This window comes from Onychostruthus taczanowskii, unplaced genomic scaffold, assembly GCF_017590055.1.
Source record: "Onychostruthus taczanowskii isolate IOZ18803 unplaced genomic scaffold, ASM1759005v1 scaffold4, whole genome shotgun sequence".
NCBI lineage: Eukaryota > Metazoa > Chordata > Aves > Passeriformes > Passeridae > Onychostruthus > Onychostruthus taczanowskii.
In genome coordinates, this window is record NW_024501459.1 from 8,271,667 (window position 1) to 8,287,224 (window position 15,558).

The 15,558-nt window shown below is 36.7% G+C and overlaps 1 protein-coding gene across 5 annotated transcripts in view; it reads left to right on the forward strand.

Annotated features, from left to right (window-relative positions):
- Positions 1–15,558, forward strand: part of LOC121340094 (serine/threonine-protein kinase Sgk3) — a 55,419-nt gene that overhangs the window by 38,488 nt on the left and 1,373 nt on the right. For 3 of the 5 annotated variants that reach the window (XM_041412517.1, XM_041412515.1, XM_041412516.1), the window contains 12 exons: positions 747–822; positions 6,481–6,568; positions 8,478–8,527; positions 9,579–9,636; positions 10,352–10,435; positions 10,532–10,663; positions 12,001–12,113; positions 12,326–12,362; positions 12,475–12,561; positions 13,323–13,418; positions 14,257–14,412; positions 15,458–15,547. In XM_041412517.1, coding sequence (XP_041268451.1) covers positions 747–822; positions 6,481–6,568; positions 8,478–8,527; positions 9,579–9,636; positions 10,352–10,435; positions 10,532–10,663; positions 12,001–12,113; positions 12,326–12,362; positions 12,475–12,561; positions 13,323–13,418; positions 14,257–14,412; positions 15,458–15,547 — 1,067 coding nt within the window. Of the gene's footprint in view, positions 1–746; positions 823–6,480; positions 6,569–8,477; positions 8,528–9,578; positions 9,637–10,351; positions 10,436–10,531; positions 10,664–12,000; positions 12,114–12,325; positions 12,363–12,474; positions 12,562–13,322; positions 13,419–14,256; positions 14,413–15,457; positions 15,548–15,558 lie in introns of those variants that run through there. The other 2 variants (XM_041412518.1, XM_041412519.1) reach the window with 2 other exon arrangements.

The following is a 15,558-nucleotide window of genomic DNA, read 5'->3' on the forward strand; positions in this document are numbered from 1 at the left end:
TTCCTTCTTCCATACAAATCATTGTTGATACAAGTAATGAAAGATAGGATTGTTCCATTTTATGCTTTATTTTGTTAGAACTCTATTTCTAATCTAAATCCTTTCTGTGTCTTTCCATGTTGCTACAGAATAGCTACATGTCTTAAGCTTTAGACAAGGGAAGGGATTCTGAGGATTATCTTTTTTTAATGTTGGAGATGATGTCCAAAATCTAAAGGAAAGTATTTTATTTTGTTATCTTCGATAACTTCAGCTTTATCTGAGTGCCTGCTGGCAGGATGAATTGTGCAATTTTCCCCCTGACATACATATATTATGGAAATATGCTGCTTGGTGGGACTGTTCATGTAAAAACTTGACTTGTGCAACTGATGTCAGGTTTTGCCTGTGGCTTCTTGGGGTTTTTGTTTCTGTGGAATCAGGTGCTGAGGGGCTCACCCGTGCAGCGAAGGTTGTGCAGGTTAGCCCCCTGTGGTTACACACTGTTCTTGAAGGACAGGGTGGCTCTTCTAATCCACCTGGCTTTCAACATTTTTAAGTAGTGTTACAGAGGCACTGAAATTTATTCTCTCAGCTCAGTTCAATGTTTAAAGCTTGCAGTTGTCATATATAGAGCCAATCTTGTTCTAAATCAGTCATGGGCCAGTCTCCTTTTAACTACTGTTTTAAATCCTAAAAAACCTGAATAAGAAAATAAGTCTTTTTCACAAGCTGACTGATGATTCTAATAAATCTGTTTTTTCCAGATTTTATTAAACAGAGAAGAGCAGGACTGAATGAATTCATTCAAAATTTAGTTAGACAGCCAGAGCTATGCAACCAGTAAGTAGTTTCATTTCTGTTTTATAAGGGCTGTTGAAAAGACATGAGATGAAAAGATATGTTAAATACAAAATTGCAAATTAGGTATTTAACCAGAAAATGTATTTTACCTGTTCAGAGCTCTTCAGTAGAAAAAAAACCAACTTTATATGGCCATCCATTCAAGAAAAATCTACAGACTGAAGAGTATAGAAGTGTTTTTGTTTTCTGAAAACCAACCTACAAATCAATTTGCAGGCAATTAACTGATCTTTATTCCAGGGGTGCAGAGTAAACTGTTGCTGTGCTGGGCAGGTGTTTGTTTTGCCAGTGGCTGTACTGTTTGAGGGCCCTGCTGTCACTTGCTGCTGTGTGGCTGGCAGTCAGTCACTGCCTGCATCCTTTTTTTGTTAAGAGCAGTTCATGTGTGCTCCAGAACTTCTTTAAAGCACGGTAACCAAGTGGCTTCATTGGCTTGCTGAGATGGTTTGGGATAACCAAGCTGAGCTGCCTAAAGGAAATGATGGATAAGTTTGTACCTAAACTCTTCCCTGCAGAACTGCAGGTGTGTTCACCACTACCAGTGGCGAATGGGAGGTGGTGTTAGGACAGAGTCAGCTCCAGTTAAATCTGGAGAGCAGCACTTTGTGAGCTCACTGCAGGGCAAACAGGCACCTTCTTTCAGTCCAAAGCTGTAATCAGTTTCAACTAAATCCATGCAGCTTTCTAGGTTGCTTGAACTGGTAAAACGGTAAAGCTCTATGCTTACCTTTAGTGTTGAGTAAATGTCTTTAATGAAAATGTTTTGTTTAATTAGCCTATTTGTACAGCCTGTGAAATTGCCCATTTCCCAGAGGAAAAAAGTAACTCTTAACAGAATATCGCTGCAGTTCGCAGCATGCAGTCAGATTTTTCACAACAAATGAATTATTTAATGTCCTATCAACCTGAAATATAAGAAATACTTCCTTCCCTTTCTAGAAAAATAAAAATAGGAGCATTTTATATATACTTCTTTTGATGAGTGAAAAAAAAATTAGTAACAAAGTCTTTACGGAAGGATACATTTCCACCAGAACAAATACTATGAGATTTGTGTTCATGGCACTATTCTTTGGGAAGTAATAAAAAACACTTTAATATAACAAATTTCTGAAAACCAATCTATTTCGTTTCATTGGGAAAGGATACTGGTTTATTTAGGCCAATTTCCTCCTCTGGTTCTCAGCATATCCAATTACCAAATATTTTTTTTTCAAAACATACAATATTTGTTCTCCAGAGGTAAAATTGTGCTTTTTTTTTTTTTTTTGCTTTGGACAGCATAAAGTGGTGTGCTTAAAAAAAAAAAAAATTCATCAAACCTCAAATCTACCTGCCTCCTTAAATTTTTGTGGGCTTTTAAAATTGTTTTGTGTTGGAATGTAACTGTAGAAAAACCAATGTTCTTTAATATGGCACTTAGCTTTCCTGATCCTTTAAACTGACTTAAACCAGGGTTAAGACATAGGCCTGATAGTGTTTGGTGCTGATGAAAGTGTGTTCAATAATAAGCTTATTAAACAGAGTTCTACAATAAAAACAATAAATGTAGACCAAAGTTTGTCTTACAAGACAATCTGTTCTCCTCTGTTCTCCTATACCCCACCCTTAAAGAAATATTGAATTAAGCAGGGGAAAAGGCATTTAATCCACAGTTTAGTGCAAAAGCATTTAATTGTGTTGTAATTTCTGTGTTGTTTCTCTTTTAATCACGGCAAAGTGATTGTTTTTCTGAAGTTAGCTTTTCCTTTTTGCAGTGTTGCATTGCAACAAATCATATTAATAATTATGTAATCTGTCACCTTTTCTGTTGTGCCAGTGAATGTTGTTATAGAAAAAATACCAAATCTTTGATCTTGGTGCTTGGAATTTTTTGTAAAATCTGATGGAAGCTACTCAAGGGATATCTGGTGACTGAGTCTTCAGAGATAGTCCATCCTTACTTTCTTAGTTTTGCTTTGATGTGCTAATTAAATTTGAAACTAGGTCAAAAAACTTATGTAAAGTTAGTGATGTGCAAGGAAGACTTAGTGGGTTGTGTATTCTCACAGAACCATTTGGAAGAAATCCACTTTCCACTGCATCTTTTAAGCATTAAAACCAATATCAGCATGTCATATATTTTAAGTCCTGCGTAGGAGAATTGTTTCAATAAAAGCTTAAGGATGATTCAAGGTAAGGCACCTGAACATCTGAAGTGAAAAGCACAACTGTCAGATTCAGTGTGTCCAAGATGGTAATATTTACATTATTATTTGAAGCATGCAGCACTGTGTTCTTATTTTCCATTTCCAAAAGTGGATGTTTTTTCTTGAGTCTGGCACATTTCTTGACTATTGTATCAAAGCCAGACCTTTTTGCTCAATGAAAAATCCAAGAAGAACCTAAGGTGTATTGGAGTGCTTAGAGAGAGACCCTGTGACAGTTTTTCCTGCAGTCACTGTCAAGTGGAATAGAGGATGAGATCACTGGCTTAGTCCAAATTGTGAGTTAGGTGGACGAGCTTCAAGCTGCATTTCCCCAGCAACCTTACTGTGATAAACAGCTTGCTCTCACAGGTAGAATGCAGGTATTCCAAGAAAAGATAGGGGTAGATAGGGCAGAAGGGATAAAGGTCTGATAATGTGTCCCTCTTGCTGACTGCTGTCCTTAATAGGAGCGGGGACTTTGTTCCTGTGAGCCTCCCTAAAACACCACACAACTCCTGAAAGTGGGCTGCTCGCCCCCTCAGATGTAGGCCTTCACTGAAGTATTAATGCATTTAATGGCTGTCTGTCAGAACATGTCCAAAGAAAACCTGTTTGAAAAACTGTATAATAGAGGATGCATTAAAGATGTAATGCAGTTATTTTTAAATAGTCCAAAGTAGCTCCTTAATGAGAATGAGAACATTTGCATAACACTTGAAGAATTCAAGGATGACAATACTCTGCAACCTGCAGGGAAATGAGTTATCCATTCTCTAAGTGAGAGGCAGGGTTTGAATGTGTTCCTTAGAAGAAAATCAGTCACAGGTTTTTCTGATTTCAAAATCTGATGAATATAAAAGTGAATGTGAAACCCCTGAATTGTAGAATCTTGCAGTTCATGCTGGGGAAAGCAAACCTTGCACTATATTATTGTCCTCTTTTAAAGTGTTACTGTGCTTTACTGTATTAGGGCTTTTTGAACCTTTGCTTTCTGTAAGAAAGCTATTAGTGGTTTACTTTTTAAGAAAATGTGGTAAGAAGAGGGAGGAGCTGGACACTATTATTTAAATAAAGCGTGTCTTAAATGTTAAGTTTCTGTCACTGGCTATTAATTTTACCATTTTGATTCAAAATTTGTGTGACCTTTTGGGTTTGTTCATATTTCTCTGTGCATCCAAAATTTTTATGTGCTATTATATTGTTTTTTGCAGAAAGACTAATGCAGAATGACTATTACATAAGCAACAGTATTAAGCAGAGCTTGACACTCTTTTGTGTATTTCAGAGATAATCCACAAAATAAATTTATTCAGTCAATCATAAAAATACAGACAAACCCAACTTTTGCTGGTAGTATATGTACAATGTATACTGAGTATCCCTTTTTAAGTGGTTTTCTCAACCCTTTTAATTTCATAGGTGAGGTTATTTTAGGAATAGTTTCCGTGTATTCTTAAATACATTGAGTTAATCCATGTGAGTTAATACAGCATAGAAGTCATATCAATCTGTAGAGCATTTTGCATAACATGCTGCAATCTTGCCTAAGAAATTGGTACATAAAACTTTTTATTTTTAGTCAGTAGTTCTTTGCAGTGCTTTTAAAATTGCAAATGTGAACAGTGTAACATCAGTCAGTTACGATCCTGGTGATTGTGGAGTGTGGGATACCCTGCAACTGTACAGCAGCCTTTTCCTGTGAATTGATATTTTTATGTTTTTCCTGCTGTGAATTCAGTCATGAACAAAGTTACTATAGTAACTATTTGAAATGTATTACAACATGCTCTGTTTAATCAGCCAGTTGTCCAGAATAAATAATGCTGAAAGTAATTAAGTTCTGTTTCTTTTTTTCTGTCTAGTGAAAAGCATTAACCATAACTTTTTATTCTTGATTTTATGATATCCAAACGTTCTGAAACTTAAATTGTTGCATCATTAAGCAGTATTACTACAATATTCAAACCACTGTGATTTTTGTCTTCCTGGCCTCAGGATACAAGACAGATGCTGAAATAGATCAGAATTTGGAGTTCATATAAAATGGGAAGTATTAAACTGAAATAATGGTGGGAAATTATGTGAACAGTATTGTTGCTGTGCTTTAAACCTGAAAGGCTGAAGGTAACTGAAATGTATTTCAAATAGGACTTAGGAATACAGAATGTAAGTGATGAAGACTGGGAATCTCAGATAGCCTAGGATATGAGGTAGGCTCAGTAGTGCTGACAGGAAATTACAGGAGCTGGAGAAGTGTCAGAAACAGCTCATCTCTTACTTCTGATCCTCACTGGTCAGAGATGTGGAAGGTGAATGGATTGAAAATAGGGAGTACATTTGTTTCTTACTTAAAATTACCCTATTTTATATATTCTAGGGACAGATTAAAAGAGCAGCTCCACAGTAAGCTAGTGCTTTTCTTGTACTGAATGGCTCTTGTCAAGTTTCCTATCAGTGACTGCCCTGAGTCCTTCTCAAACAACTTTGTCTCTGAAATGTAGGAAAGCCTTTTAGTGAACTGAAGGAACTGATTCAGATCATCTCTTGAAGTGGTTTATACAGGATATAGACAATACCCATCTTTTTAGGAATTCATTTTTCCTCATTTGTATTACATTATCCTTTACTTGCACTGTGCTGTGGTTCAGAAAGATGTTACATTCTTTTGATCTGTTGGACAAGCCTTTCTTCCTGTAAGAAGAAATTCTTGGAATTCTCTTACTTTCCCACCTTTCTCTCAGTCCTTTTTCCCCAGCCCCACCAAGACAGAGCTTGAAACTGCTGTTGAAGATAAAATGCATCTCCTTAGGTACTGTGGGAAGCCTGTTGCTAATTCCTGAAGCATTTGTGTCCTGCAGCTGAATGAAAGGATTTATTAACACTCTTTTGATAGTGTCTTGTAATCAGAAGGAATTCTGATTACAAGATCACTTATCTTCTGCTTTAAAGTGAATGGGGAGAGGAACATTACTGCTGTGTATCTCTTGGAACACGTGTCTTCTCTTCGCATACAGATGATGTATTTTATTCCCTATTGTATTGGACAATTCAATTAATTTTAGAAAACAAAAATTTTAACTCTTCCATTTTTGGGAAGAAAGTTGGATTTTTGGTGGCTGCTAGCCAGTTAGAATTCATGCTTTCTTCTGATAATTATCTTTAAATGCAGTTCTGCAGGGCTTCCTTCTGAAGTCTTCATATACATATACTTTAACATGTCAGGTTTTTGCAAGTGAAAAGTTTGTGCTGTATAACACACTTGGCTGTTGAATTATGTTGCTGTAAAATAAAGTATTGCTTGTACACAGTTCTTAATTACCAGAACTTAAATATAAAACTTTGTGATAAGTAACTCCTCTGTATACTGCTGTTCAGTCCTATGCTCTTTGTTTATGGCTGAAAATCATGCAGATTATTGGTGTGCTAATGAAGTTAACTGTGTTTCTAGCCCAGATGTCAGAGCATTTCTTCAGATGGATAACCCAAAACACCAGTTAGATCCATCTGAAGATGAAGATGAAAGGAGCAGTCGGAAGGTAATAAAACAGAAGTAGAACAGTCTTCTAAGTTTTAGCTACTTGAGGGCAATCTTCATAGGTATATTATTTACTGAAAACTACTGGTACATTTTGCAATAAATCCCCTCCCTGTTCTTTTGAACAACACAGTTCCACTGTGGGCTGTAAGCTATTTTTCTGTCAGGTGTGAACTGCAGAGAGGAGTAAAAGTGATTGCTGGCTTTGCCTTGCTTATTTCCCCCCTTGCTGTATGGGTATGGGTTAAAGAAACAAAACTTTAGTCATAGCTTAGCTGCCAGAGTTTTTGCAGTGTGTTCAAAAGCTCTTTCTAAGAACATCTGGCAAGGAGCAGGGGAGATTGAATGTTTAATTGTCTTTTTGTTTGCTTGTGCATTCTTCTTTTTTAAAGATGGGGAGAAATAGAATTCTCTCAGGGGAAAAAATGCAGTCTTTCTAAAATTCACTTAGGAGGAAAGATGGATTTGATTTCATTTCACATATAACACTGTGTGAGGTCTGAAGTTTCTTTTGTCGAAAAAGCTACTATATAGCTGGATGTATTCTCTGAAAATAGTTTGCAGCCTTCAGAAACAGTGCTGTTTGAGAAAAGGAGTATTTCTAGGAAGGTAGAAGTGCCATATTAAGCTTGTCTTCTCTATTACTTACTATTTGGCATAAAGATGTGATATTAGTACTTCTTTTCTTATTCAGTGCTTCTTAAAGATGTAAGAGTTGTTTCAGTCTGTGTGTGATCCATGGGAGATTTAATGTGTTCTGAAAGTTTCATTTTAAAGTCACTAGTTTAAGATACCGGTTTCCTCCTCCTTTGAAAGGTATTTTAAGTAATGTGGAATGATATAAACCATCTCCGGAAAATTAATGATGTGTCATACCACAACAAATTCCAAAAACAGAGCTACTGCATAATGGCCTGGTCCCCATATTTTTGGTGGAAAACTCACCTTATGGTTGCTGTAAATGATGAAACCAAACAACAAGAAACAAAACAAAACAAAACAAAACAAAAAAAAAACCAAACAAACAAACAAAAAACTTTTCTTTTTTTACAGTAGCTCTTTCAAAACTGTCCAGCACCACTGGCTCATTTCAGTGAGTAGTGGCATCCAGTGCTGCTGCTGCTGTCAGACCATTTTCCACTTCTGGAGTACTGCTTTGTGCTGCCCGGCAGCCTGTCCCCCGGTAACTTGTATTTGAGTGCAGTTTATTCTTCTCTAATAAATTCCAGAATCACAATGAGAGTACAAATACCGCTTTTCTAAATCAAAAATAAAATTGAAAAAATCATCTAAATGACAGTGGCTTCCTCTGCTCCCCGTAATTTACAAATTCTGCCTGGGTGTGTACCAGTAAGATTCATGGAATTCCAGGAATTGAGTTGTTTAACCTTTAATGTCAGGATAGAAAAGGTTGGTAATGTTTTTCTTGGGGTTAGAAGAATGTTCACTTCCATGTTTTTAAAAGCACTGTGTCTTTCATTAATTACTCTTATATAAACAGTGTGGTTTTAAAATTATTGTATTAGTAAGATCTTGAAGAATTGGGAATAAAAGGTAGAAAATATGTTCATGAAGCAAGCACAGAAAGGGTTAAGTTCTGAATGAGGAACAAGTTGTTTGTTGAAATACTCTTTGGTTTTTATTTCTGATCTTTTCCTCTCTGAATGAACACAGATATTTTATTACCTTCATCTTGGAACAGGATGTGTGTAGAAAGAATTTGTGACAAGGTGATGATGGCCAGGTATTTCAGTTCCCAATCTAGATGTTAGATCTCTTTAAAACTCTAATGTAACAAGTGTAAAAGTATGGATTGAGCAGATCAGTAGAGTATTTTGAAATTAGTATTGGTTGAAAGATAAGAGAGAAGAAAAAGTATTACAAGTAAACCTCTCTGTTTCTCCCAACAGTTAAACTCTACCTCACAGAATATCAACCTGGGACCATCTGGAAATCCTCAGTAGGTTCCAATTAAATTGAATTTCATGTAATTCAATTTAATGTAAATTTAAAACTTAATTAAATGGGATTTAAATTAATTTTAAAGCCTGAAAAGTTAGACTGACCTGGGGAGTGATCCCACAGTTTCTGAAAACAAGTTTGGTTTATTGCATGCCAGAGGAGTAGCTTGCCTTGTTGGTGCTACAACCCAGTTGCTGCAGTGGTAACTTGTGTCTCTGTTTGGTGTCTTCTGCAGAGTTTCTGTTCTCAGTTCTGTGTGAATCTGCTTTTCTCCTCTAGGAGAGGACTGCTATTTTGGTTTTGCTTTACTCACAGATTTTTTCTGAGCTAGCAGAAGGAAGTGGTTAATAGATTGCAGTAAGAAATTAAATACAAGAGTCCTTCCCTTCAGGGGCAATAAATAGAGAGGTGTATGGTGATGTAACTTGTTTTGCAGTTTGAAAATACGGATAATTGTTTTGCTGACAGAATTGTATTCAGGAAAGAGTAAGGGAATCCTGGGAAAAACTGAAAGGAGTGGTGATGTGGGAGATGGAAAAACTGAGAGTGAATTCATGCAAACACCAAGAAGAGGCAGGTGTTAGGACCTCCTTCCTCTTACTGAAATTTAAAACAAGGGAGGATTGGATGGAGGGAAGAATGGAACAAATAAGAGGGAATAGATAACAAATTTGGTCCTTCCTTTCCTTATGTAAGCTTTAGAATCCATTTGGACTGCTGGAAATGAGCTCCAGTAGACGTCATGGGGAAATGGAGACTTACAAATTACCAAAAAATCGACCATGGAGAATGAAACAATGGTCTTGCTTCTCCTTTACATCATAAGGTTAAACTTAGTAAATAAAATAAACTCAGAGGATGCAACTTGAACACTTTCCCTAGAGGAAAATGGAATTGCAAAATGAAGAGGAGTTGTGTCTGAGGACAGGTCTGCAGAAGCAGTGCTGGGTGGAACAAAGAAAAGGAGGGTGCTACAGTACACTGGTGTACAGCTATAAGGCTTGTAATTTCTGCCCAGATGACCTGTCTCTTTCATAAATATCTTTCAGTGCTAAACCAACAGACTTTGATTTCCTGAAAGTTATTGGGAAAGGCAGCTTTGGCAAGGTGAGCTTTTATTCCTGTGTCTTATGGTGGTGCAAGGGTGCTCGCTGGTTTCTCGCACACAGTGACTGGAGACTTGGCCAGAGGTTCCAGAAGTGGTGTTGCACTGGGGTGGCCCATAAACTGTTCTGTTGGATCCTCATTGCTGCTGATTTGTGGCCCTGCCGTTTTTTTCCCTGCTGCTGCTGTTGGCTGCCTCAGCCACTTGTTGGGACTAACAAAAGGGAGATTTTCCCTTTCTCGTTCCATGCAGTTGGGATCCTCTGTTTCCCCTAGGGAGGAAGGGAGGTACCCCTATGCTTGTGCAGCAGCTGCAGTACAAATCGTGCTTTTCCTCTTGTTTTGTGAGACTTAAGTATTGATATTTTACAAAGATGCCAAGGAGAATCCTTCTTCGTGTTGTTATTTTTCATTCAATTATCTTTACAATTTATCCTCAAAAAAAGCTGAAATTAATCTTGATAGAGATTTAGCAGGTCATGGAAAACAAATGTTATAATTCAGTCTTTCATGATACCACTGTTGGATAAGTTTTTACTGAACTGTAAGCTCACTCTCTTGGCAGTTACATTGTTGACTGACTGTATGAAAAACAAAGAAACTGTATTGTGAAAAAAATAGCATGAACCCCTTCCAGTTAGGCCAAAACGATAAAATATTATCCATAGTATGTGAACTGCAATAATCAGATTTCTTCCTTTTCTTTTGAATTGCACAGGTTCTTCTTGCAAAACGAAAACTGGATGGGAAATACTATGCTGTCAAAGTGTTGCAGAAAAAAATTGTTCTCAATAGGAAAGAGGTTAAGAGAAATAGTCTTTTTTCCACCCACCTCCCTTGTTTTTTCCTTAATTACAAAATCATTCCTGTTTACTTATTGATCTTTTACTTCTTGCAGCAAAAACATATTATGGCTGAACGTAATGTGCTTTTGAAAAATGTGAAACATCCATTTTTGGTTGGACTACATTACTCATTCCAAACAACAGAAAAGCTTTACTTTGTCCTGGATTTTGTTAATGGAGGAGAGGTATGTGGTGGTTTTGTTTGCATTGTAGTCTGTCTATTCGGCTAATTCTAGGTGGGAGGAGTGAAGTGATCCTTTACAATGGGCTGTGATCCACATTCTCCCATTTTTGAAAATTGTGTTATTATCTGCTGTTGCTATAGACCTCTGTGTCTGTTTGGACCTTGTTCCTGTTCTTATTGACAACTTCAGTCGAAATTTATTCATGCTTGTCAGATACAAATACTGTATTTTAGAGTTATATAAAATTTCTTTAATTACAAATTAATCTTATGTTTACATTTTTCACCATGGAACACTGGCTTCCTCTTGCATGTGCATTAACTGAGATGCTGATATTTCAAAAGGGAAAGAAAGGAAACTGACAGCTGAATTTATTATATTGTGTCAGAGTTAGAACAAGATGGGCATTTCTCTTGTCTAATGTACCTTACTTAGACTGTATTTTCAAAATCCTGGTTTGCTCTGAACTGTGGTCAGAACTTAGTTTTGCATTGTTTCAGGCAAACTAAAATACAGTTCAAAGCAGCTTTCAAATTTGAATGGAAAGCTTGGAAAGCTGGGGTGGCTTTTTGTTTTTCCTGAATTTTGTAGGCAGAAACCAGAAAATTTCATTTTTCTTAAAATCTTTACAAGTGAGTGTGTACTATAGTTGAATCTGTATGTTTGTGATTTAATCTTTGTCTAGACTTCTGTATCTGCACAAATTATTTGCAGTCAGACAATTCCCTGTAGTAGAGACAACTGGTGGATCATCTTGGAATATACATCTCACACAGTGATCTACATCTAGGTTATTTCAGAATACAATTCTATAAATAATTATGCAAATCTTTGAATACACACATTTTCAGACATGAAAGATGACTTATTTGACACCAGGTTATATATTCTCCTTGGTGGCAATCTTGCATGATTTAGTTTTACCAGCTTCCATTCCCAGCTTAGTGATTTACTCTAGCTGCTTTTGACTAGTCCTGGTTTTAAGGGAACGTGTTTGAGTTACCTATCCATCTGAGACACAAAAAAGAAGCAGGGAAGAGAGTAAAGTAATGACTATGTCATGCAGAAAAAACAATTCTATTTCATGGTGGTTTAAAACAAAAACAAAAACCAAAAAACAAACAAACAAACAAAAACAACAAAAACAAAAAAAACCAAAAACAAACAAACAAATGACTATGTCATGCAGAAAAAACAATTCTATTTCATGGTGCTTTTAAAAAAAAAAAAAAAAAGTGGACAGCAAAATAAGTTACTCTTCACTGTAAAATTACATGTTATTAACCTGACTTGTTTTGTCTGTGTAACGTTTTTATTTCCTATTTGCATATTTACAGCTGTTCTTTCACTTACAAAGAGAACGTTCCTTTCCTGAGCACAGAGCCAGATTTTATGCTGCTGAAATAGCCAGTGCACTGGGCTACTTACACTCCATAAATATAGTCTACAGGTAAGTTTCTGAAAGGTATACGTGTCCTGCAGAAAATCAAAATAGGGCAAATTACCGAATAAAAAAACCGAATAAAGAAATCATCTTACAGGAAACCTGAACATAACACTTTCATCAAAACTTGAAGCTTTCAGCTGAAGAATAATAAAACCCCTTGCCTCTGAAGCACTTGTGACTGCTGTTTTGATTTACTACCTTTTCTTTTTTAATAGGGATTTAAAACCAGAAAACATTCTCCTAGATTCACTAGTAAGTATGCAAGATTATTTCTGTTTTCTGTGTTCTCTCACAAAATTGACACTTCTGTGTATTCACATGTTGAGCATGGTCTCTTTTTAACTTATCACTCTTTCTTAAACAGGGTCATGTTGTCTTGACAGACTTTGGACTTTGTAAAGAAGGGATTGCAACTTCTGATACCACTGCAACTTTCTGTGGGACCCCAGAAGTATGTTGACAGCTTTCATGAGCTTTTTATCATTAATTAATGACTGTTGAGCGCTATTAATTTTTGTGTAACTGGAAGGTCAGATACTGTCTTTTGTACTCCTGGGAGGTTTGCATTCTTTAAACAAGATGAAACCAACCCAAAGACAAGCTCCCTACACATCTATTCATTGTTCTTCTTCCTAATATGCAGTGTCTACTGCTTGCTAACCACATGGCCATAACTCATCTCTTCCTTCCTCTGTTTTTCCAGCCTTTTTGAAATACTGTTTTCTCCTAACTGCTGGGTAGACACAGGACACTTAGCTTATGTAACAGCTGCTACAGATTTTTCAGTGTGGATCTATTCTACCATATCCTGCCATTGATTCTTAGTAAGTTTATAGGGAATTAATACCTGTGCCTCAGTCAAACCATTGCATATGCACAAAACTTTGAACTTGCTGACTGAGTTATTGAACTCTGTTGTCTTTTTACTGGGAAAACTGCACTGGAAAACATAGAATGTGGAAGGCTTGAACACATATGAGGGATTCACCACAGAAGATTAGAAACTTTGGTAATTTGATAAACATACTTTAAATTACAGGAAAGACCTTTGAATGTAGTGAAAGATGGGTGAGGTGTAGTGTTTAGCTGAAACATTTGATTCTTACAAAGCAACTTTTCTTGAAAGTGTTTCCTGTGAAGTGACTAAACCCTAGGTTTTATCCATGCTAGCTAGCCTCATTCTCTAAAGAACTTTTTTTTTGTTCATTTCAGTATCTTGCACCAGAAGTCATTAAAAAGCAGCCCTATGACAACACAGTAGACTGGTGGTGCCTTGGTGCAGTTCTTTATGAAATGCTTTATGGGCTGGTATGTACCTGATATGTAAAGTTTGTTTTCCTCCCCTCTTCCCTTTTATTTGAAGTAAACTGTGAGTGTTGTTAAAGATGTTAACTTTTTTATAATATTGGAATACTCCATTTAAGCAGATTAACAGATTGTCTTGTACTTACATAGCACTTGTTTTTCTCTTTTGGATTTTGCATTGCCTCCTGGTATCTGACAGTTCATGGAAAAGCAAAATCTGAGAAATCAGCAAAATCAGTAGTCATCATTTTGAGGGACTGTGAGAGTCCTGAATCAACAGTGATAATACAGAAAAAAAACTAAAACGGCTTATAAGTAAAATTTTGTCAAATATTGCAATAAATCAAATGAAAAATACTTTTTTTTTTTTTAACTTAGGTATCCCAGGTTTTCTCCTAGCTTTTGACAGCACTAGAACAAAAAAATCTTGTTATGCTTCTTCTAGTCATATGTAATTACTCCAGTAAGAATCTGTTCTTCTGGTTTTCTTGAGTTCTGTCTCTTCCTGTAGGACCTTAAATAGGGAGATGGATTTGTTTTCCCATTATCAGGTTCTTTTCAGGCAAGTTCAGTGGGAGCTTTGAAGCTGGATGGCATCTATGGCTACTTATTAGTGTGAGAACACTAATAGGAGTAGAGGAGGCGGGTGGTGGGAAGTTATCAAGTGTAAAGTTCTGGCAGTGGTGATGACTGAATTAGAAATTAGCAGTGCATAAAAAGGAGTTTTCTGCTTCACTGCTAGCAGTCTTGCATGTCTTACAGAATCATTTACTGATCATACATAACATATGAAACAACATTGCATGTGGCTTCAAATTCATGTAGAACTTTTATTTTTTAGCCTCCTTTTTACTGCCGTGATGTTGCTGAGATGTACGATAATATTCTTCATAAGCCCCTGGTTTTGCGCCCAGGAATCAGTCTTACAGCCTGGTCTATCCTGGAAGAACTTTTGGAGAAAGATAGGCAAAGCAGACTTGGAGCAAAGGAGGACTTTGTAAGTGATGTCCTAATTTATCAAGTCCTATTTCACCAGGGACTCACCAACTTAATGTGCACAGCACAGGATTCATAGTTGGAGATAGAACTGCATTCCTGCATCTGTCTCCATTTTCCTCTTTTTTATTTCTTCAGTGAAGACATCAGTGGGGTCTATCCCTGGAAGTTCCTGGGGATAAGAAAGCAATGATTGTTGTGTGGGGTATTTTGAGCTTGGTTGCTGTTGTACCTGCCAGCAAAGGAAAAACACTTGCTGGTGTAGCAGTCACTAAGGTGCACAGAAGTAGGTTTCACCATTCATAGTGAAACTGGGAAATAATCAAAAGAAAAGGCTGTCATGTGGTAATACTAATGATTTGGAAACCAGTCTTCAGGTAAAGAGGAACACTAGTTCCATGCAAACAGGCAGCTTTTTTTTAGCCTTAAAATTATGGCAGACATTTTTCCAGTGTAGCAACAAAACTTATGTTCACAAAAAGTTGATGTGAGAAGGTTACAGGTGTCTTCAGAACTGTGCGATGAGGAATGATCTAGCGGATGTACTCCATCCAGTAGGGGTGGGATCTTTGTAGTCTTTGCTTTGCAGTCCTTATGTTAGTCTGTGGACCTTGTAACTGAGCAAGATGCAAAGATTTAGCATAGCTGTTTGCTGCTTCTTGAATAGTAAGTATATTGCAGAGCTGTTGAAGAAGCTGCTTCTCAGACAGTGATATGCTTTACAAAAACTAACAAAACTTTAAGGCAGGAACAGATATTAACAGAAGACATTCTTGCTCTGGGGTAGACTTCCGGTCTGTTGATTTTAGGGCTTAAAAGCAGAAAGCATGATTTTAGAAGGAAAACCATTTTTAGAGGCAGTCTCACAAATTTTAATTGTTGTTTTTACTGACTACAACTTTTATTGCAAAGTAAATTGTGAATAAACAAACTGATAAGGACATGCACATAAGAACTTCTCTGTGTACATGTAGTATGCAGTAATGTTTACTACGATGCACAGGATGGAGTTATGAAATATCTAAAATCTTTATTGTTTGCTACAGCTTGAAATCCAAAAGCACCCGTTCTTCGAATCTCTCAGCTGGACTGATCTTCTTCAGAAGAAGATTCCGCCACCATTTAATCCTAATGTGGTAGGTGCCTG